Below are 24543 nucleotides of genomic sequence, written 5' to 3'. Positions count from 1 at the left end.
TAATGTATTATATTCTATTTATTTTTATTCATTGATGATCTTTAATTATCTATTTTCAATAAAAATTTGAATTGATTAAATTAATTTTTTTCAATTAGTAATATAATTATTGTAACATTTATTTTATTTATTAATATTTTTTTAATTTATTTAATCTGATTAATCATCTCTTTCTTATTTTATGCTAATTTAACTAATTAAAGTTAATAAGTTTTAGTTATTTTAATTCTTGCAACTTTTTATTATAATAATGTATTTCTATTAATATATTAATATAATTTAATATTTATATGTCATTAATAATAATAATCTGATTTTAAAGTGATGTTTTATTCCCAAGATTAAGATTGTGGTAGACTAATTATATTGTTATTAATTAATTATATTAAAAGATTAAGATTATGATAGATTATCATTATTTTATTATTTTTATTTTTTTATATTAATTCAGATGTTTAGCTTCTTTTTGTTATTATTTTTTATTCTCTTATTCTCTGTATTTATTTTTATAAATATTGCTAAATTAAATAAGTTACTGTATATCTTCTTTTTATTCTTCTTTTATATACATATAAAATTTATTAAATTATTTCTCTTCTGTCTAATAATTTTGTTTCTCTTTTATTTATATTTTTTTCCTTCAATATTTTATTGGTTCTTATTTTTCCAAATTTTATTTTAATTTATGTATTTGTTCTTACTATACCTAATTTTTTTTATTTATGCGTAATATACATTCTTATATATGTTATAGAAATATGATTTGATTCCATTGACTTGCCAAATTTTTTTAAAAAATGTAAAGCTAAAGCACAAAAATATATTTATAAATATTTTACTTTAATTTTTTAACTAAAAAATATATTTTTTTGTCATATTTGTTGGAATTCTAAGTTAAATATGAATATTAATTTTTGAAATAGAATAAATATATTTTAAATGTTTTGCATTTAAAAATAATATTTTATCAATGTTAAAATTATTTAGATGGATAAGTAATAGTAAATATAGAATTATTTAAGATGGATAGCACTAAGTACATATTTTTATTGAAAATACGAATTTAAAAATATTATATTCAATTCTCAATAGTCAACCTCTCATTGAACCATTGTATTTTCAAAAGATTTTTGAAAAAATGAAATAGTTTTAGGTGTATAATTTTTGTAAAAATTTAATTAATTTAAGATATTTATTATCGTTGATTAAAAAAGTAAATTGAAATGACAATTTAATATTTCTACTCTTAAAATATTATTTATTTATTTTTCTAGCATTCTTTATCATCCAATGATCACATTAATATAAGTTAATTCAATAAAATTATTTATTATCATTTGATTGAATAAAATTTCTATTTTAGCGGAAAATTTTAGGATTTCTCAACCTCAAGATCATCCATGTTAAAGCATTAAAAAATATAACTAAGAGCGTGGAAGCGTCTCTTCATTCGAGAGTATGATTGAGATCAGAGAGCTTGTCTCTTGTGGTTCTTTGATCTTCGTCAACCAAAATTTTCTGTATTTCTGATAGGTCTGAATCACAATTTTACTGTGGAAAAAGAGCTACCAAGGCGAGTTTGATGTCTTGGAGACCAAAATCCTGAAGTCATTATTTATATTTGAGTGTGACACTCATTAAATCCTAAAACTCAAATAAAATAGTACCTATGATTTTAATCTCATTTATCCAAATCAAAAGTAATAATGACTTATTTAATTCAACATTTATGACAATAAATGAGATCACTGTTATATAAGTAATTTAATGTGAAATTACTTAATTTGCGATTATAATTAATATATGTATTATCATATATATATTAAGAAATAATAATTTCCTAACAATTTTCTACTTCGGTTATAAATATATATTTTCCTGAGATAATCACCTCGGATAAATTTTACGCGCAAATCTGAATGTTATTTCTCTATTACTTTAATAATCAGGTCTATCTCATATATTAGTTATGAAATTATCAAAACTTTTATCACATTAATGTCGCAACAAAATCACGATAATCCCAAACTAAAATATCAACCACATAGATCAAATTTGGATGAGAAAATTTAGAAATTACATGCAAAAATGATCTCATGCATGTCTATTTTTAACTTGAATAAAATTTCTATTCTATTCGGTGACAGACTCAGATGAAACTACAACGGCAACGTCCAAGCTCATAGTGACAGGGACTAAGTGATGAGTCTGTGGAAGAAGAAGAGAAGAACTTAACAGACTCACAATGAGAGAGAGAGAGAGAGAGTGAAATTTACCTAGAGAAAAGGGACTCGGTAGGAGAAAGGTGGCGACGGGCTCAACAGCGACGGTAACGAGATGAGTAGCGATGATGACATGAGCTGTGATTTGTGAAGGAAGATGGGAGTTGTGAAGGGGTAGGCGGCGATGGACTCAGCAACAACGATGACGGGAACTATGTGGTTTTTTGTGAAGAAGCCGAGAAGAAGAAGATTTTGGGTGAGGATCACTAAGTTTATCTTGCATGGCTATAGAGTATAGACTGAAGCTATGAATCACTAAATCTGTGATGTGCGGCAAATCCTAATTTCTAAAAAGTATTTATATGTACATATTCGGGGCGGATATACCCTCCTGTCATGAGCAAAATCTGCCCCAACTGGAGTTAAGTTATTACCCTCTTCATCCGGATATGGATGGGTCGGGTACCCGCGTATTTGGAAACTCCTGCTAAGTCTAACCACGTATTGATACTCCATTTATTAAGGGTTTATTGCTAGCCAATCAATTGCTATATACACAAGACGAGATTCTAACTCCTAATAATTATTTAATTTGACGAGTAAAATGATCACTTAACAAACTCAAATTGATTAAGACAAATATTAATTATTTTTAATATTTTAATATTAAAAATTCTCAGAGTTTGATTTTAATTATAACTTTATAAAATATTTATAATAATTACTATATATATTATTTAATTTTTTAATAAATTTTTTATATAATTTTATGTATTATTTCGTACAGGGTACGGGAACATACACTAGTAATAATAATAATAATAACCAAACCACACTAACGTGGCTTTAATTTACATGACATGTACACTTGGCAACAACAGCAAGGTTTATTCGCAATCTGAATACATGCGCAACAAACCAACAAAACAAGATAAAAGGACTGAGTGTTTCTGCATTGGATCCAATAGGAAATCAACAATGGAGTATATTCCCCAATTATACTTGAATGTGCTACTACCATCTGAAAAAAAACAAAAGAATATAAGAATGAAAGAAAAAAGCCATGTTATGATACTAAGGAAAATAAATAAAAATCAGTTACCTTAGTCAGTTGTTGTTGGAGCTACCAAGATCAAAGTCCATTGTGTAATCATACTCAATAGTTGGAATTACAGAGGCCATAAACTTTAAGAATAAGAACAGGTAGTACATATATAATAGCATAAATGATTTGTTATTTATAATGATTAAATACAATAAATATATATTAATTTAGTTAAAAAAAATTATTGTCTCATATGTTTTCCTATTATTTTTTTAATTTATTAAATCCAATCAATTATAATAAATTAATTATATTAACTAATTAATTCAATCAATTATTTTCTAATTTATTTTTTTGAATTCAATAAATCAAATAAAATCAATTATACTAATCATTTGTATCAACTAACTGATTTGATTAATTCTTAAAAATATTTTTATTTAATTTATTTTATTTATTTAAATACATGAATTATAACTGATTAGTTATTTAATTTTATTACGATAAATATCAAATTCTATTTCGAATATAAAAATATAAATTTTATTCCTTCTATTTTTATTTGACCACTATAAAAGACCATATATGCTATAAGAAAATATCATTCATTTACCAATTACTCTTTCATTATGTAGCTTTTACAACAATTCTTTTTCTTCCTATAAGGCGTCGTCGCAAGAAGTCAACTATCGTGGACACAAACTACCACACACTCTTCAACTCCCATACTCATCATTCAGAGCAATATATGATATATTATCCATATGAAGCATTTATAGACCATGGTGTTATCATGTATGCATAAATAAAAAAAAATCCGTAATTAAGCTTAAGTCATTTACCTGTTTGTGTGGTATATTATAGTGTGAAATTACTTTCAATTTGTGTTGTGCAATGATATTATGGTTTAATTTAAGCTTTTGTTTTAGAACTGTGTTATGATTTTATCTCATCATTTTCTCTTAGATATCAAGTTGATGTATTTTTATTTATTATCATTAAAACGGATGTGATATAAAATTTGTAAAAAAAAATAAAATAAAACTCTCACACTCAATTTATTTTATTGTAGTCTTTTATTTCTTCTATTTCTTTTTATTTTCTTCTTATTCATTTTATTTTTTTTTTAAATATCATATAATTTATTATAATTTATACCAATTAATTAATTATAATTTATTATATTTTATCACATCCGTTCTTTTGGATGACCATTCACGCGGTCAACGTGAAATGTATTTATTTTTATTGATGTGTCATTACGTAATTGGATACACATGTAAAACTACTTTACACTGTCAGCGCATTAAAATTAAATTCTTATAAATATTTGTAGTTCATATTTTAAGTTAATTTTATAAGTACACAATTTCACAAGTCAAAGACAATTCTTTTTAATAGCTTTGTAAATTCTAATAGCTTTTATATTTAATTTATTTTGCAATACGATAAAATTCATTGTTCAATCAAGTCAAAGACAATTCTTTTTAATAGCTTTGTAAATGCTAATAGCTTTTATATTTAATTTATTTTGCAATACGATAAAATTCATTGTTCAATCAAGAATTATTTGACAAAAATATTTAAGAATGAATTGGTAGAAAGGAAAGTCTATGTCTCCTCAAATTTTGAGATCGAGAAATCAAGCGGAATATATCTTCTGACTGTACACACGTGCAAAATATCTTTTAAGATAGAGTCAGGTATAGTACATTTGGTCGATGATCGTAAAATTCTAGATAATCATTTTAATTTGCTTGCTCATACTGATATATTGAAACAAACAAATAAACGATTCTACTTATTTGGTATGTAATTAATTTATATTAACCCACACAAAATTATTTTCCTTTTGATTTTAAGTTTTGCCAAAAAATTGTATAATAGCATCATTTTATCGATAACAAAAATTTTAACAGTTTATTTATGAAAATATTTAAAATTGTATTGTAACTTTTTTTTTAAAGGTATATCCTTTTATTAATATACTATTGTTAGTTTTATCGTTTAATATAAAATAAATCAGTAAATTCTTTTTATTTTATACACGTTCGAAGTTATAATTTCTTATATTATTCACTCATTTGTTCTTAATTTGGTAATTTTAATTCATTTTTTTGTTCAATTAGATGTTATTAGATTCTTGACTAGAAAATAAAAACTCATATCATGGTTAAAAATAGAGAAAGGTGACCAGTACATTGATTTTCATGATTTGTAGTATATAAAATTTTAATATGAATATTTCTTTAGGTTATAATTATGTGTTGTGATGCAATTTTTTTTTTTATATATTACTACTTACTCCCTTAATTCTCGCTTTCATTCAAAAATGAGAAAAAAAATAAGATGTACACTATGAGATCAATTTACAATCCAATTACTTGATCATCTATGTGATCACCAAGCAACCAAATACATAATTTATTCTCTAATTTATAAAATTTAACAAAGACATTGGTAAACATATTGGTTTCGCATTTATTTATATATTTTATTTATTTATGTTATATTTGTAATTATATTATATCTATTTTTATCAATATATTTTTTTTAAAAATATCGTTAATGTTAGCACATTGTATATTAAACAAATTAAATGATAGAAACACGTAACTATTTTCTTTTTTCAGTCAAGATTAAGTAAAATACTGTAATTTAGACTTACAATATCAACATATTAATAGTAAAATAAAAAAATGTAATATTATATCAAAAAAATTTTTAAATCATAATTATAATTTATGATTGAAATCATAATTTAAATATTTTAAACGGGATAATTTTATTTAGAGAATTCATAATTCAAACATAATTTTTAACACTTAATAACTACATTCAAGTTAATATATGTAATACTATATTTAAAAAAAACACGAACAATGCACATCATATTATTTATTTGTTAATTAAATTATTATAATTCAAATTAATTTTAATAGAATAATTTAAAATTATAATTTCAGTTTTATCACGTGCATGGTACGGGTTATTACACTTGTTTTAGTCTCTAAAATTGAATGTCGTGCACTAAATTAGTCCCTTCACTAATTTTTTTATTTTTTTAAATTTAAAATTTTTAATATTTTGGATACACTAATTTCATTTCTATTTTTTCATATATCGTTTAAATACAAGTGCTTTCATAAAAAAACTTTAAGATTTTAGTTTTAATTATATAATTTTTTTAATAATTTAACATTGGTAAATTTTGTAATATATAAGTATGTTGTTATAAAAAAAATTATATAAATGATTAGACACATTTTTTTCATCAAAAAACATGTGTTTTTAACAAAAAAATTAATAATTAAAATAAACATCTTTTTTGGTCTTATGAAAAAGCACGTTTTCGTTATGTGTAACTGAGCTAGATTGAAGGCACTTCAAGCATCCTCACTACCATCGCCGACCTTTGCAGTCTAGACAAAAGAGGTCGAAGATGATAACGAGGGAAGCTTAAAATGTCTTCACGTCAACTCCAAAACGGCGGTTAGAGGTATCCGCAAGAGAAAAAATATTTTATAAAAGCACTAAAAGAGGTCGGAGATGGTAGTGAAGGTACTTGAAATGCCTTCACGGCTTCACGTCAACTCCAAGTCGGCAGTTAGAGTATTCGCAAGAGAAAAAATATTTTATAAAGGTACTCTTATTTGATTAACATGTGAAAAAATAGAATTGAAATTAATGCATTAAAAAATATTGAAAATTTTGAATTTATAAAAAAATGAGAAAAAACGGGTGAAAGGACTAGTTTTTTTTTGTGACTAGGTGAAAGGACTAGTTTGGTGCACGACATTCAATTTCAGGGACTAAAATAAGTCACTTAATGCAAAGTGAGGGACTAATTTGGTGCATCTACAATGATGACATAATGGACGACACGTGGACGAATATTGTTGCAACACATGGCACAGACGAACACGTGACCAAATAACATTGTGACATGTGGCACAACCATCTACATCAGCATGCCACGTGTCACTGGTCACCACATCATCATATCATTATATGTGGCCAAATCATGGAGTGACACGTGTCACTTACAGTTGATAAACCCCGTTTTTAGGGTTTATCTTGTAGTGATTTTAGGAGATATTTTATGACCTTTTATCCACATTTATTCAATAAAATAGCATGGTTTCATAATTGTCTCCTAATTTGTGCTTAAGTGTGAAAACATGCTTTTTAGGCCATTAATTGGTTAATTTTAATTCACCTTTGATTTCACTAGATGCCTTGATGTATGTGTTAGTGATTTCAGGTTGAAAAAGCTAGGAATGGATCAAAGGAATGGAAAGAAAAGCATGCAAAGTTGAGAAATTATGAAAAATCAAGGATCGGGAGAAATTCACTCCACGCGCACGCGTGAAACGATGAGGTCGCAGGGCGACGCGTACGCGTACATGACGCGTACGCGTGGAACGCAAATTGTCAAGCGATGCGTACGCGTGCTGTGCGCGTACGCGTCGGTGTTCGCACGTGACCCACTTAAAGTGAATACGTTGGGGGCGATTTCTGAGCTTCCTAGGTCCAAATCTAACTCATCTCTGATGCTATTTAACCCATGGACTGAAGGGGAATCACAACTGGGGATCACATTAGTTTAGTTTAGATTAGTTTTGGAGGGAAAGTTAGTTTTAGAGTGAGAAGCTCTCTCTTCTCTCTAGAATTAGGATTATGATAGATCTAGAGTAAAATTCTTAGATATAGGTTAATTTCATGCTTTGATTTACTTTTCCTTTTGTAATTCTTCTTCTTCTACTTCTCCTCTCTCTAGTTTAGCATTTAATTCTTGTAATTCTTTACTTTTATGTTGATGCACTTTTGTTCTTCCATTTTCATTTTAATGCAATTCATGTTTTGATTTCCTTTATTGATTGATTTGCTTTATTGTTGTTGATTCCTTGCAATTGAGTAGTGTAGATGCCTTCCAAGTATTTGATGAAATGTTTAGTTGGATTTTAGTATAGATTTTTCTCCTCTTGGCCTAGGTAGAGTAATTAGTGACTCTTGAGTTATCTAATTCCTTTGTTGATTAATATTAGAAGTTGCTAGTTGATTTGAATGCCTCTAAAGCTAGTCTTTTCTTAGGAGTTGACTATCCAAAACTCATAGATCAATCTAATACCATATAAATATCACTAAATCAACATATGGTTTGCTACACCAATAATTTCACAAGAGTTAGAGGATTTTCACCTTTTCAGCGGAAGTTTGGGACAAGACCCTGCAAGATCACAAGGCTAATTCAATCCTAGAACACCAAAATCACATAATCTCTCAAAATTAACACCCAAGTCACGAAACTAAAAGAGAAAGAACTGGACACAAAATCAGAAATTTCTTATCAAACTGTTCGGTAGATTTTGTAGAGAATTTTGAGACAAACGCGTAGCCGCTGATGGCTCATCAATCAAAACTCCAGATTGAAAGTTGTGTGAAATTAAAGTTGGAAGTGAAATGAAAGTTAGGATTTTGTGTTTCTTTGCTTCCCTCGTTACTTCCTAGCATGTTTCATCTATGAAACAAAGGAAGTGGCTGAAGCTCATTAATAAAAGGGAGAAATAGGTTGGGATTTGGGCCAATGTGGGTCCGGTTCAATCGGTTCAGTTTGTTGGCCTGTTTTTGGACTAAAACCTTTAAAATTAATGTTAAAATTTATATTTTAATTATTTTTACCTCTTCAAACTATAAAATTAAATTTTATAATTTTTTAAATAATAATTAATTTATTAGTCAAGTATTTATTAATTTCAGGGTTTTACAGAGTGGCTAGAGCGTTTACTATAGTAGATGGAGATGTACAACGAGTAGATGCGCACTGTTGGTACCAACGGCAATGTTACTAGTGGGGCACCAACATCATCACCTACTCCACTGCCTTAGCAGGGGGAAGACGACAACAACGATTACCAAGATCCGTAAAATTAAGGAATTTAATTTATTTTATGCCTATTTCACTATATTCAACTTATTTGACTTTTTATTATATTCAGATTATTGATATTTAATAAAATTATTAGTTAATTTTTGGTAATTTTGAATTTATCCTCTAATTTATAAACAAAAATTTTAATTTAACTACTAATTGTGGACTAATTGGACAAAAAAAACTATTATAAAATTTACCGGTAGAAAAATATGATAATAATTGAACGCCACAAAATATAACCGTTAATTTTTACTGATGTTCTAATTATTTTAACCGTTGATTTTAATTAATATATATTATATATATTTTTTATAATTTAGATCAATGGATAAAACAATTGAAATACCGATGTTCATGAAAACCTTTCTAAGAGTAATGTATATTTTGCAACGGTTAAAAAGAAAATCGGTGCTAAATATCACTTTTTGCAGTAATTTGTGCCAAACTGTTACTAAACCCTGACAGCATAGCAAGCAGTGCTGTCATAATCCGGCGCATTAACCACCACTTTCTTTCTTTTTGCAGTGATTTTTTTAGCTATCGCAAAATATTCGTTACTATCTGCTGGAATTCTGTAGTGATTTCAGAGAGGTAGCAGCATTGCAACAGAAAGTAACAAATTAATGAGTGCAGAATAACACATATATGTTTCTCTATCTTTCTCAAAATTGATTTGGATGAGTGTGGGTCCATAGGAGTGGCTATCTCGGTCGTTGAACAATTAAATTAGGCGTATATATAGCATGCATAATGCAGCATGCACTAGGCCGGTTAATTAAAGTAATCTCTCAACATCGATCTATCCAGTGGCATCGCATTGCACTTTGTGATTGGCTTTATAATTAATTCGATTAAAAAATAGATATTAAATAATGAAGGGTACCTAAGTATAATAAGTTAATAACTACGTAGCGCCATGCAATCTAAGCCTTAGACTGTGATTTTTGTATGTTATTTTGGGACCCTACCCTTGAGAGAGTCGGGGATAGCTAATATACAAGCGGTTCACTTGAAATGGGAACATATACATAATAATTTCAGTGATGATTTTGACGTTATGATTTATATATATACAGCTAGCGCGGCAGACATGTACATCTGCGTCTGTTTGAGTGTTCAATATTGCTGATGACTGCTATAATAATAATAATAATAATAATAATAATAATAATTTAAACTATGGTATATAAATAGAGGGGATTGAAATTCAGAGAGAGGAGAGAAAAAAATATTAATATTAATGTGACTCGGGTTTGGTTTCTAGTTTCTACTTTGCATCTGCATATGAACTTGACAAGGATCGTGGCAGTGGCAGTGGCTGCACCCACGTGAATAATGTAGAATTCATGCCCCACACAGATCCTCCGTATCCATACTTGGACCCACTCACATCACATTATTATTATTATTATTAAATAACAATAAAATTTATATCCTAAAATCTAGAAAATATTCTATAAAACCTCTTAATTTGATCCATCAAGAGTAATTACTTATTAAATTAAAAAAAATATTAAAATCAATATTTTTAAAGAGCAATAACATTCTTGTAACTTATTAATTTATTTATTCTGTTTGATTCAATTTAGTTTTTTAAACAATGTTAAAAGGCTAATATTTTATTATTTTTTACCAAGAATTAGCCAATAACATTTAAAAATATTAACAAAAAATATAATACTATATTATTAGACTAAAAATATTTGAAGTATTAACTAAATATACTAATCAATATAAATGGTTGACCCTAAATTTTCTCCAATTGTTTTGCTTTTAAGTTTTAACCATTCCGAATGGTAGAACAAGTAGTCAAAACAGTGTTACATCATGTCGTAAGAATATACACAATAAAATTGGAGAATGGGGCACGTGTGTGGTGGCACAGGTCACGTGATGATCCACGTGGTTTTAGTGTGAAGCATGGTGAGCTTCTCGTGGTTGCCTGTCCTATAAATTGAGAGCCTGTATCTTAAATCCTAGACACACAGTAATCACTTCTTACTTTCAGTCTTTCACAATTTCTGTTTCAACTAACACCCCATCTTTCTTTCTTAGACACTGCTCATCATTTCTCTCTCTCTCCTTCAATTCCATTATTGCTGACGTTAGAGATAGATTAGGAATCCAAAAAAATAGAAAAAAGGGATCGGAGAATCTTGATGTGTGTTTGTGTGCATGGTTGTGTACAAAATCTTTAAAGCCAAATAAATCCTGCACTGCTTACGATGACTCCTCAGTACTCATCAATCCAGGCATGCATAGATATTATATACATAATGTTATGATGATTACTTGTTATTAGTTCTTAGAGAAACAACATACACATACACGGGAAGCGAATTAATTAATGAAAATGGCCGTGAGGCTTGTCCTCTTAACATTCGCCATATGCCGGTTGATAGTCACGGTTGGGTTCACCGTGCTCCCAACCGAGCTCCAGAGCCAACTCAGCGTGGACAACTCAGAAGTAGAAGCGGCTTCGGTGGATTTTGGGATGCTTGATAAAGGGGAGCCTCTGGCAGTTATGCACCCTGGTTCGGCAGATGATATAGCTCAGTTGGTTAGAGCGGCGTACGAGGGAGGATTTTCGGTGTCTGCAAGAGGGCACGGGCACTCCATAAATGGGCAGGGATTGATAAAGAGAGGGACGAAGGGAGTGGTGATAGATATGGGGAGTAAGAAGGGTGTTGGAAGTGTGTGTGAGAAGGGAATGTATGTGGACGTGTGGGGTGGAGAGTTGTGGATAAATGTGTTGAAGGCCACTCTCCAGTATGGGTTGGCACCCATGTCTTGGACTGATTATTTGTACTTATCTGTGGGTGGTACCCTCTCCAACGCTGGCATCAGTGGTCAAGCCTTCCATCACGGCCCCCAAATCTCCAATGTCCATCAGCTCGATGTTGTTACAGGTACTTGAAGCAGCATATATGGTTCATTATTAGAGCTACTTTAATAATTTAACTTTGAATGTATGTGTACAACTGTAACAGGTAAAGGTGAGGTGTTGACGTGTTCGGAAGAGAGTAACTCAGAGTTGTTCCATGCTGTTCTTGGTGGTCTTGGTCAGTTTGGAATCATCACAAGAGCTAGAATTGCTCTCGAGCCAGCTCCACAAAGAGTATGTCTATATACTTCAAACTTGTTAATTTATTAAAAATAACTAGTTAGAAAAGCAAATTGGTTGAAATAGTACAGTAGTAGTGCGTAACTGTGTCATCATATTTTGCCATGAATTAAAAAGCAGCATTGGTTGCAACGTGGGGCACATGATACGTCTTTTCTTGCAAATCTTTCTTCACATCATCAATCAGAGACAAAACCTGAAAAGGGTCGTTTTCGATGGGATGCTTTTGCCTAACCATAACATAAAATCACCCATCTTGTTTACGTGTCCCTTCTCTATCTGGGCCACACTCAATTCTATCTGCTACCTTATTAAACTAAATTATCCAGAAGGTAAACTGAATGGTTAATGATGATTATCATCAGGTTCGTTGGATACGAGTGCTGTATTCGAATTTTGCCAAGTTTACTAAGGATCAGGAGTACCTGATATCTGTGGAAGGTAACAAAGAGAGGTTGGATTATATAGAGGGGTTTGTGATAGTTGATGAAGGGTTGATCAATAATTGGAGGTCCTCTTTTTTCTCACCAAGTAACCCTGTCAAGATCAGTTCCCTCAATAAAAATGCCGATGGTGGTGTTTTATACTGCCTGGAGTTTACCAAGAATTACCACCAACATCAAGCTGATTCTATTGATCAGGTATTTGCTGTTTAATTTTTAATTAAAATATGTTATCTTTTCTACCTTAAATCCTATGACCAGACAAATCTTTTTTCTTTGTCTGTTTACGTGGTCACTATTTATTGAAGTTGAAGGAATAGCTGCTTCTTGCATCGTTGTCCTCGTATATATGTTTATTCTCTGTACCCAAACAAAGACCAATTTGCACAACAGAAAGCAATAATACATACACAAGAAAACACACAAGATCTTGGGCAATCTATCATCTCGATTCAATCACAACACTGAAGGCAACCTTTCCAATACTTTATTCCACGTTTTAGTTTAACTTTAAAGTACGCCGCCCGCCCACCAGATTATTCTCTGGCTTCTTTTAAACCTTTCTTTTCATGCTTTCCAACCTTAATTAACTCATTAAAATAATACCCCCTTTCTCATCATCCCGACAAAAGCAGCAGCTACCTTAGTTAGCTAACAGCTTTCTTTTTCGTTTAATATTATTTAATTTCTATGTGACTCTGTACTCATATATTATATTATTATATTTAAATTAGATGTGATATACATGATTATTTTTTTAATTTGGATGTGTTAATATTGCAGGAAATAGAAGCTCTATTGATAAAGTTAGATTTTATACCAGCATCGGTGTTCACAACGGACCTGCCTTATGTAGATTTTTTGGACAGAGTACATAAGGCAGAGCTCAAGCTTAGGTCCAAGGGTTTATGGGAGGTTCCCCATCCATGGCTCAACCTTTTTGTTCCAAAATCTAGAATAGTGGACTTTGACAAGGGGGTGTTCAAGGGCATTCTTGGAAATAAGACTAGTGGGCCAATTCTCATCTACCCTATGAACAAAGACAAGTAAGAATTAATTAATTCCGCCCACGCATATATAATATTAGTTGCTAAACTTATATTTCAATATATGAATGATCATATTCATGCATGCCATTTTTATATCTAGAACGAACTAACCAACTAGAATAAAACCACAATGCATGCTTTCATGCATGCATAGAGGCATAGAGCTATGGCCTGTTCTATTTCTATCACACAATATAACACATATATTAACGCATCCCTTCACATACGACATATCATTTGCCGACAGCATTTCTCCGAGTGTCGTAGTGTTCAGGTCATATCCTTTTCCCACTTCATATATAATGCATATAATTGATAAAATAAGAAATAAGAAATGAGAAATTATTATATGCATACTTTATACTCCAACATTATTGGCAATAATCGTGGAACGCATCATAATCTTTAAAGATTTCAGTATTGAAACATTAGATATAGTATAATACATTTGATTCCTGCACTGCAATGATTCCTGAATTAGGTGACATGGCTGTTTCTTGGAATAATTGAAGATAAAAGACGAGACCTTAGATGGGTCAAGAATTATTAGTTGAAACATGAATTAATAAAATAAATAGGCATAGCTTAATTAGAGTAAAGAAATAATAGAAGAATGGTTGAAGGAGCAAAAAGATAGAGCGGTGGTGTGATAAGGAGAGGATGAAGACACGAGGGTTGTAGGCAAGCATGTGCATCAAAGCCAGCTAGATGGATCATATTCAAACAAAATGGATGGCTGTGATTATTCATCCAACTGGCCCGGGAAGATTCTAGTGTCAGACGATCTTCCATTGGGACACTCTCCTTCAACAGTTAGTAGGACTAGTATACAACCCCTAACTAATTAATTAATTCATACATTCATTCATTCTAATGATTGCTTATTGATAAGGGGTAACCAATTCATAAATAATAAAGGGCTATGACAAGTCAAAGAGCAGAGGCATTCGTAACAATTAACGTAGTAAGTAGCAACAACTAACCACCAGTGAGTGTGTGTGTGTGTGTGTATTGCATTTGCATGCATCATCTGGAAAACGTGTGTTTAATTTGGTGAGGGTTATTTGTATGTGCAGGTGGGACCAGAGGAACTCGGTGGTGACGCCAGAGGAGGATGTGTTTTACCTGGTGGCATTTCTGAGATCAGCGCTGGACGATGAGGCGCTGGAGTACCTGAGTGATCAGAACCGTCGGATCCTGGCATTCTGCAATGATGCGGAGATCAACGCCAAACAGTACCTGCCCCATTACACAACCCAACAGGAATGGATGGACCACTTTGGAGATAGGTGGGACCAATTCTACTCCAGGAAGATGCAATTCGACCCCCGGCGCATCTTAGCAACGGGGCAGAGGATCTTTGAGTTTCATCCTCATGCAAATGCAAATGCAATGCAATAAGGAGTTGAGGGAGGGTGGGGTTTTTCTTTCTTTTTTGAAAGGGTTCTTTTACACACATGATCCCGACCTCCTTGTCTTTTTACCCCATCCCCTTCCTTGTACATATATCATTTTTCCCACATAATTTTAGGGTTATCTATCTTTTACTTCTCTCATCTACAACAAGGGGGTTTTACCACTATGTAAATTTCACTATTTAGAATTATATCAACATTATTAGGTTAAGCCATTTGATGTATTGGCATATTTTCTAGTTCTTCGTTCAAGACGCAGCTCATCAGTCGTCCAATATGTACATTCGAATTTAGCATTCTGCATATACAGAGGTTCAATTCAGGGCAGATAAATACAACACCGTTTCGCCAATCACCACAATCAGATAAAGCAAATTGGTTACAAAAATAAATAAGAAATTACGCCTTGACATTTTCTGATTTTCCTCGCCAAAGTTACAACCAATTTTCTGGTACTGGACCCTGGAGAGCCAAGCCAACAACTTGCACTCTAGGAGACCAATCAAATCATTGTAAATATGATCACTACTAATGCTTCAACAAGGGTGGAAAATCGTTCCTTTTGGTAGAACACCATGATCCCAATTGATGGATTGAGCCAACAGAAAAGGCATGAATAAAACAGTAGCACAGTAACATCAACCTTACCATATAAAAAGTTGCCATTAGTTTGAATCGTCTTCCACTTGAAGCTGCTTTCCAAATTTTTTTAATGCAAGTGAATATATAGTCTTTTTACTCGCCGATGTTCTGCCAGCAATCAATTTCACAGCCTACATTCACATCAGCAGTTTTCATTTAACAATCAATCGCACAAAATGATACAGTAATTAAGTGTTTTAATGGTGAAAATGAACTACTGCAGATTAACCAAAAAAAGATGAAGACCAACTTCTGCTAAAAATGATTAACAGCCTATTATATGGAATACAAAATATGGATTGTTACTTTTGTCTCTGTTGCTTTTACTTTTATTCTGCAAGTAACCCTTTGAGAAATTGATAATTACTTTTACAAGGCCACACCGAACCATGAAAGCTAGGATTTACAACCTTTGTTAGCATGATCTGGACGATCATATGGATAATTTGATGTTTAATCTATATCAAGCTCCCATGAACCATATGAATGTATCTGACTTCAGCAGCTTAATGAGTATATTTAAATAATCCAGCATCCTAATGGAAGGAAGTTATTACCGTGGATAGAGTCTCACCACTTGCAATCAATTCTCTTAGTTCATCTTCAAGCTCACTGTCTGATGGAGGTTCCACTTTAGAACTTGTTTGCCCTTCAATCAATATGGTTAGTTCTCCCTTCGGCTGCCGCATCAAAAAGACTTCCTTGGCCTCTCTTACCGTACCACGCCAAAACTGCAGAAGAAATGTCCTCCATGTAAAAACGAGGGAAAAAGAAAGTATAGCCCTGGTTGACCTAGTTAACCAGCGGTTTGGTGATAAAGTAGTTGTAAAATCAATTGCTTCAGAAGAACCATAATTGAAATAAGATGATTACTTTAACAAAATTGTTCCAGTATCCTCTTGGAAACTAGAGGGTAATTTCTCTTCTATCATGCATTATCACATTACATGATCTCAATATACATTTTTAACATACGAATAAGGCTGTGTCTCTGGTGGCCACGGTAGTCGTGGCTAGCGGTGGCTATAAGATGAGCGTCCAATGGGATGCTGACACGTGGCTTCGTAGTTAGTTTCCTTAAGGCATGTTTAGCAAATTAAGCACGGATAATTTTGCATCTTTTACCGTGGGGTAGGATTGCTTCTTTCATCACACATATCAGTGTCCCTTTCCTCTGATGCCATACATCGAGCCCATCCATCTCCTGCTCCTCATCCCCGGAGTCCGAGCTCCACTCATTCGTCCAATGGCCTAAAAAATCGAAGTCCCCTTCCAGATCACTTTCCATTTACAAAACAAATTCCTGACCCCTGCAAATCGAGAGTCCTACATATTACTAACCCCATGACTATGGCTTCTTACAGAAATTGAAACCGCTCATGTGGAAAGTGAAGATCAGCTACCTTGACAAAACCAGCTCCTACTGTTGCCAGAAGGTCCTCCCTTCGCCACAGCCAGAAAATTCCAATCTGAACAAGCCAGTCGCCTACGCCAGTGACAGTCGGAACCTTACGTTTTCTTCCATGGAAGCCAACGTTCAGGGCTCTCTCTGCCGCTTTCTTTTCATTTTCTTCAAAATTTACTTCTTTCATCAAGTTTTTTTTTTTTCTTTCATCACTACTTCTTTGCTTAATTTAATTTCCACAAGTAGTTTCCTTTATTTTTGTACAAGTTTAACTAAATGCCAAGGTTAAGCACGGACATTCATAATTACCGTCCTCCTTAGGAGAGTTACCGTCCTTCAAACCTGGAGTCCTGTGGTCCAACTCGCCAGTCAACCCACCATGTGTCGTATCATCACAGGTCAGGCTCCCATAGCCACGCTAGCCACAGATCGCAGCTAGCCAACACAGAAGGCACCATAACTCACCCTTAACCAATTCAACTTACAGTTAAAGTTTGGAAAAAAAATAAGCTTTTGGAACATGCATTAAATGTGCTCTAGGATTACGCATGTATTTCTCAAGCTTTATATTCCTATAAGAATAAAAATGATGCGGTAAGTTAATTATTTAAATTTTAATTCAAACACAATATTCTAGAATTAAATAAAATATGCATAGGAATTCACTTTATGGTTAAATACATACACAATCAGATTTATCATGTAATAATGTATATCCTCCAGTTTCTGGAAGCTACCGGAACAATTGCCTTACTATAAAGTTTTAAATCAAATGCTGGCTTCAGAGGCATAAATGCGAAACTTACCTCTTCATGTAACTTGGTCATTTCCCGAGCAATGACACATTGCCTGAAATATCATCAAAATGAAAAGTTAGCCAATTCATGCCTCAATATTACTTCACAACATCACGTGCCTCTGTTCCTCCTTTATTACCCAAACAAGTATTTAGAAGAAAAATAAGCTGTGTAAAAAGACGTGGTCCACAAGCTCAAAGATTAATATATTACAAAACTAGAGAAACAAGTTTTCAAGTTCATAGAAGTCAAGGGTACCTAGCATCACCAAATATAGAAGAAGCCTCTTCAAGAAATTGGGAAAGCTTGTGAGGAGGAACATAAAATATCTGTGTAGCTGTTTGATCTGCCAAAGACATAAGCCTCTTCCTTCTTGATCCTGAATGCTTTGGAAGAAAACCAACTACAAACAAAAAGATGTCATAATGTTCACATGTTAGGTCCCATACTGGCAAAGCTATTCAAAGAGTGCATGGAGCAAGGGTTTATGCAGTTAGTAAATTACCAAATGTGAACTCGTGAGTAGGCAAACCCGAAGCAGAAAGAGCTGATACCAAAGCACAGGGACCAGGTATTGGAACAACAAGGATATTTTCACTAACACATAATTTGGCCTGCACTAATCCATTCTGAGAGATTGAAAATCGTTGTATAAAGAAATAAAGAAAGAAAGAGAGTAAAGTAGTTAGTTACCAATTCCATGCCAGGATCACTGATGCCTGGAGTTCCAGCATCAGATATGAGGGCCACAATCTCGCCTTCTTTGAGCCTCTTCAACACAAGTTGCTCCCTTTGCGACTCGTTGAACTTGTGATAACTCATCTGAACCTCTAAAGAACACAATCAGAATGAATACAATTGCAACGAGGGATCGGAGAAAGCAAAGAAGAAGAGAGAACGGAGGTTTAGCATACAAGGGGAGTTTTGATGTTGTAGTGATGAAGCAACTTGCCAGAGTGCCTCGTATCTTCCGAGAGAATCACATTTGCAGAGTTGAGCACGCGAAGAGCCCTGAAAAAAAAAAAGAAAGAAACTAAAAATTAGAAAAGAGAAGATTGGAGAAAAGAAAGATTGAATTTGAGAAGGGTACGTACCTAAAGGTGATATCTTCGAGATTTCCAATTGGTGTTCCAACGAGATAAAGGCCAGGTTTGAGGTTACTCTGCTGCGTCCGAAACTCCGAGTAGTCAACATGCTCCGTTTCCGATTGTTGACTTAAGCTGGAGTTGGATCTGGAGCATAAAACGGCAACGTTTTGGGGATGGAAGGATATAAGAGGAAGGTGGTGCTTTGGAATGGGGACTTGGTTGGCGGCAGGAGCGGCGAACCGGAACGGCAGTGCTGCGGCCACCCGCCGACTCAACATCATTTTCCTTCCGCTTGCAACGAGGCCCCTTTCCTCTTTTCTGCTAGACTGCTACTACAATGTTCTTTTTGGGCCTTGGGGAACTGAAACTGGCCCAAGCCCAAACAAAAGATTTTCATCTTAATAAATTTTTATCCGAAAGTGGATGTAATTTTTTTCTGAATTGTTTGTTAAAGATTTAAAATATAATTTTTTATATAATTTTTTATTATTTAATTTTTTTATATATTTTTTGAGGGATTATATTTTACTAAATAATTGAAAAAAATTAAGAAGAATTAAGCTCTAAGTCTCACATAGAGTGCGATAAAATTGTGTAAATTGTTGTAAAATAAATAAGGAAGAAGTAATAAAATAAAAGTATAAATAGAAAATACTATTATTAGTATTTACTAACACTATTATACTACTATAAAGATAATATATTAATCTTATATTAGTAGTGTATGAAAAAAGAAAATAAAGAAGTGCTTTAAGAAAGAGAGAGAGGAAGTATTTTCCTTTTATTGCTCATACTTTCTTAGAGACAAATAGCCTCTATTTATAAGCATATATGGTAGTAAGTTTTCAAACTTCATTAAATAATATTCTCCTTGAAAACCTGAGCCTTGAGGGAAAATGGTCATCCACCAAGGCTATCTTATCACAACACTCCTCCTTGGATGACCATTTAGGATTTATGCCTCGTTAAAACCTTACTAAAGAAAAACCCAGTGGGAAAAAACCTTAGTGAAGGAAAAAGAGTACAAAATCCTTTGTGATGGGGACTGCCTCATTAAAAATCTTGTCAAGAAAAACTCAATGGGAAAAAAAAACCTGTCCAAGGAAAAAAGAGTACAATCTCCCCCTCTTGCCGACATCATTTAATGTCTCGAAATCGGTGTATCCCAATCTCATGTACCAATCTTTCAAAATAGGATTTTGGGAGTGACTTTGTGAATAAATCTGTCAAATTGTCACTTGAACGGATCTGTTGGACATCAATTGTCTCTTGATTTTGAAGATCATGAGTGAAGAAGAATTTGGGAGAAATATGCTTTGTTCTATCACATTTGATGTATCCACCCTTAAGTTGAGCAATGCATGTTGTATTATCTTCAAACAAGACAGTTGGAGTTATCTTATGATTAATCAGTCCACATGATGATAGAATATATTGAATCATACTCCTCAGCCAAAAACACTCGCGACTAGCTTCATGAATCGCCAGTATTTCAGCATGATCAGAAGAGGTTGCTCCTATCGTCTGTTTTGTGGACCTCCATGATATAGCTGTTCCACCATATGTGAACAGGTATCTTGTTTGAGATCTCCCTTTATGTGGATCAGACAAGTAGTCAGCATCTGCATAGCCAACTAGTTGTGACTTAGATTCATAGGGATAAAACAATCCCATATCAACCGTTCCATGAAGATATCGAAAGATTTGCTTGATTCCGCTCCAATATCTTCTGGTTGGAGAGGAACTATACCTTGCTAGTAAGTTCACAGCAAATGATATATCGGGTCGTGTATTATTAGCAAGATACATTAGCACTCCAATGGTACTAAGATATGGTACTTCAGGACCAAGGATATCTTCATTCTCTTCTTTAGGACAAAATTGATCCTTTTTCACATCCAAAGATATTACGATCATTGGAGTACTTAATGGATGTGACTTATCCATATAAAATCTCTTCAAGATCTTCTCTCTGTATGTTGTTTGATGAATAAAGATCCCATTTTTTATATGCTCGATCTGCAGGCCGAGACAAAATTTAGTCCTTCCAAGATCTTTCATCACAAACTCTTCTTTTAGAGTTTATAATTGTTGGAATCTCTTCAGGAGTCCCAATGATATTTAAATCATCAATGTACACAGCAATTATAATGAATCCAGATGCAGATTTCTTTATGAAAACACATGGACAGATATCATCATTCTTGAATCCATTTTTGGCCAGATACTCAGTAAGACGATTATACCACATTCGTCCAGATTGCTTCAGACCATATAAGGATCTTTGCAATTTGACTGAGTATAACCCTTGCGAATATTCATTGGATGGTTTAGATATCTTTAGTCCTTCAGGGACTTTCATATAGATATCCCGATCTAATGAGCCGTATAAATAGGCTGTTACCACATCTATTAAATGCATATGCAGTTTATGATATGCAGATAGACTGACCAAATAACGCAATGTTATTGCATCCACTACAGGAGAATACGTTTCTTCATAATCTATACCAGGCCTTTGTGAAAAACCTTGTGCCACAAGTCGGGTTTTGTAGCGCACAACTTTATTTTTCTCATTTCGTTTTCTCACAAATACCCACTTATATCCAACAGGTTTTACATCTTCAGGTGTACGGACTACAGGTCCGAAGACTTCACATTTTGCAAGTGAGTCTAACTCAGCCTTCATGGCTTCTTTCTATTTTGACCAATCATTCCTTTGTCGACATTCTTCGACTGATCTTGGCTCAAGATCCTTACTTTCATGCATGATACTCAATGCCACATTATATGCAAATATTTCGTTGACCATTGTCTTATTTCGGTCCCATTTCTCTCATGTAAAGACATAATTTATCGAGATCTCATCATTTTCACAATTTTCAGGTACCTAAACGTCTTCTGGCGTTATATCAAAATTTTGGACAACTGCAGGTGTCTCTACTATGTCTTTTTCAACAGGAATAATATTTACATCTTTTCTCTTTTGAGGATTTTTATCTTTGGAACCGACAGGCTTGCCACGCTTCTAGCGTGAATTTGCTTCAATGGCTATTTGTCCTACTGGGACATCAATTCGAATTGGGGCATTTTCTGCTGGTATATAAGATTTGGTTATCCTCTTTGTATCAGAAAATGCATCAGGCAATTCATTTGCTATTCTTTGCAAATGTATAATCTTTTGAACTTCTAGTTCACATTGCCCTGATCGATGATCTAAATGCATCAACGATGATGCATTCCAATTAAGTTTCTTTTCAGGAAGCTTATTCTCTCCCCTAATGTTGGAAATTTTGATTCATCAAAATAACAATCTGCAAACCGGACTTTAAATACACCTCCAGTTTGTATCTCAAGATACCTCACTATAGAGTGAGAATCATATCCAACATATATCCCCAATTTTTTTTAGGGTCCCATTTTGGTGCGATTAGGTGGTTCAATAGGAACATATATCGCACACCCAAATATTTTTAAATGCGAAATATTTGGATGCTGGCCAAATGCTAATTGCATAGGAAAGAACTGATGGTAACTCGTTGGCCTCAAACGAATAAGTGCTGCGGCATGTAAAATAGCATGCCCCCAAACCGAGGTTGGGAGATTTGTTCTCATAAGCAAGGGTCTAGCAATTAATTGGAGGCGTTTAATAAGTGACTCTGCTAATCCAATTTGTGTGTGAACATAAGCTACTGGATGTTCAACACTTATTCCATTAGCCATACAATAAGCATCAAAAGCTTGGGAAGTAAATTCACCAGCATCATCAAGACGAATTGCTTTGATTGGATTTTCTGGAAACTGTGCTTTTAATCGAATAATTTGAGCCAGTAATCTCGCAAACGCCAGGTTGCGAGAAGATAATAAGCACACATGTGATCATCTCGAAGATGCGTCTATTAGGACCATAAAATATCTAAAAGATCCACATGGTGGATGAATAGGTCCACATATATCACCTTGAATCCTTTCTAGGAATTCAGGGGACTCAAATCCAACCTTTACTGATGACGACCTTAAAATTAACTTTTCCTGAGAACATGCAGCACAACAAAATTCACTAGTTTTAAGAATCTTCTGGTTCTTTAGTGAATGTCCATGAGAGTTTTCAATAATTCTCCTCATCATGGTTGTTCCCAAATGACCCAATCTATCATGCCAAGTTATGAATTCATTTGGGCTAGTAAACTTCTGGTTTACAATGGCATGTGATTCAATTGCACTAATCTTTGTATAATACAACTCAGATGAAAGTGAGGGTAACTTTTCTAATATAATTCTTTTATTTAAATCATGAGTTGTGATACATAAGTACTCATAACTTTCCTCATTCATTGTCTCAATATGATATCCATTTCGGCGAATATCTTTGAAACTCAACAAGTTTCTTAGAGACTTGGTAGATAATAGTGCATTATTTATTATAAATTTTGTTCCTCCGGGAAACAAAATTATAACTCTTCCGGAGCCTTCTATTACATTGCCTGAGCCAATAATAGTATTAATATACTCTTCTTTTGGCACAAGATGGGTAAAATACGTAGTACTTTTAAAAATAGTGTGCGAACTTGCACTATCCGTAAGGCAAATATCTCCAGGATATGTCCTTGCCATTTTTCTTCAAAGACAAATGATAATAATAATAAAATGAGTAGAAGTACATGCACAGTAAAATTATTCACATGAATACTTAACAAACACATACACATATCAAACTATTCCATCATTGATCAAATAGTCAATATTTCTTTCAGAATCCTTAAAAAAATTATATACATCATAATGAGTGGTGGAATTTTTATCACTTGTAACAAAAATTGTTTCTTTCTTTATCCCACTTCTGGTGAGATCCTTTATTGTGAACATAATTTATTTTCCTTCCATAAATTTTCTTGCTATCAAAGCCTTGCCATTTACCTCTTCTAGGGTTATGATTTGCCGCATTTACTTCAGGAAACGGGGCGCACCAGCTGGGCGCGCTTCATAATTTCTCAAAAGTAACTCATTGTTACGTTCAGTAACAAGAAAGTAAGAAATTAACTCATAATATTTTTAAATTCTTTTTCTCGATACTGCTGCTGCAGGAGCACATTCGAGACATGGAAGGTCGAGAAAATTTTCTCTAACATATCGGGTTTGAGGAAGTATCACATGATTGTACCTTTCTTTAAGGTCTTTCCACAGATCTGCAAGATCTTTTAATGTGGGATATTCATTTTTCAATCATACGTCAAGATGACGACGAAGGAAAATTATGGCTTTGGCTATATCCTTTTGGGATGTATTATTTTCAGCCTTAATGATATCTTCAAGATCCATTGAATCAAGATGAATTTTAACATCTAGTATCCATGATAAATAATTATTTTTTAAATATA

At 32.9% G+C, this 24543-nt stretch overlaps 2 protein-coding genes across 2 annotated transcripts; one reads left to right on the top strand and one right to left on the bottom strand.

Moving 5' to 3' along the window:
* Window positions 1-11204: 11204 nt before the first annotated feature.
* On the top strand, window positions 11205-15448 carry LOC107460029 (cytokinin dehydrogenase 5). The gene is made up of 5 exons (XM_016078349.3): window positions 11205-12111; window positions 12193-12320; window positions 12692-12967; window positions 13553-13815; window positions 14895-15448. Exons 1-5 carry the CDS (start codon window positions 11550-11552, stop codon window positions 15217-15219), a joined length of 1554 nt encoding a protein of 517 aa, XP_015933835.1. The 5' UTR covers window positions 11205-11549; the 3' UTR covers window positions 15220-15448.
* Window positions 15449-15496: 48 nt separating this feature from the next.
* Window positions 15497-19488, bottom strand: LOC107460032 (uncharacterized). Its single transcript, XM_016078350.3, has 8 exons — window positions 19172-19488; window positions 18992-19088; window positions 18771-18899; window positions 18583-18691; window positions 18336-18480; window positions 18087-18129; window positions 16433-16606; window positions 15497-16006 (listed from the first exon to the last, which is right to left on the bottom strand). The coding sequence occupies exons 1-8, from the start codon at window positions 19444-19446 to the stop codon at window positions 15899-15901; spliced, it is 1080 nt and encodes a 359-aa protein (XP_015933836.1). The 5' UTR covers window positions 19447-19488; the 3' UTR covers window positions 15497-15898.
* Between the last annotated feature and the right edge of the window lie 5055 nt (window positions 19489-24543).

Source organism: Arachis duranensis, chromosome 8 (assembly GCF_000817695.3).
Source record: "Arachis duranensis cultivar V14167 chromosome 8, aradu.V14167.gnm2.J7QH, whole genome shotgun sequence".
Lineage (NCBI taxonomy): Eukaryota > Viridiplantae > Streptophyta > Magnoliopsida > Fabales > Fabaceae > Arachis > Arachis duranensis.
This window is presented reverse-complemented; position numbering and strand designations above follow the sequence as displayed.

What these genes read in the sequence shown, in the direction of transcription:
- LOC107460029 (XM_016078349.3), top strand. Translation starts at nt 11,550, where the DNA reads ATGAAAATGGCCGTGAGGCTTGTCCTCTTAACATTCGCCATATGCCGG. An exon ending in TCAGCTCGATGTTGTTACAG is followed by an intron (nt 12,112 to 12,192) that starts GTACTTGAAGCA and finishes CAACTGTAACAG; the next exon opens with GTAAAGGTGAGGTGTTGACG. An exon ending in TCGAGCCAGCTCCACAAAGA is followed by an intron (nt 12,321 to 12,691) that starts GTATGTCTATAT and finishes GATTATCATCAG; the next exon opens with GTTCGTTGGATACGAGTGCT.
- LOC107460032 (XM_016078350.3), bottom strand. Translation starts at nt 19,446, where the DNA reads ATGATGTTGAGTCGGCGGGTGGCCGCAGCACTGCCGTTCCGGTTCGCC. An exon ending in GTGATCCTGGCATGGAATTG is followed by an intron (nt 18,692 to 18,770) that starts GTAACTAACTAC and finishes GGATTAGTGCAG; the next exon opens with GCCAAATTATGTGTTAGTGA. An exon ending in TCTATATTTGGTGATGCTAG is followed by an intron (nt 18,130 to 18,335) that starts GTACCCTTGACT and finishes ATGATATTTCAG; the next exon opens with GCAATGTGTCATTGCTCGGG.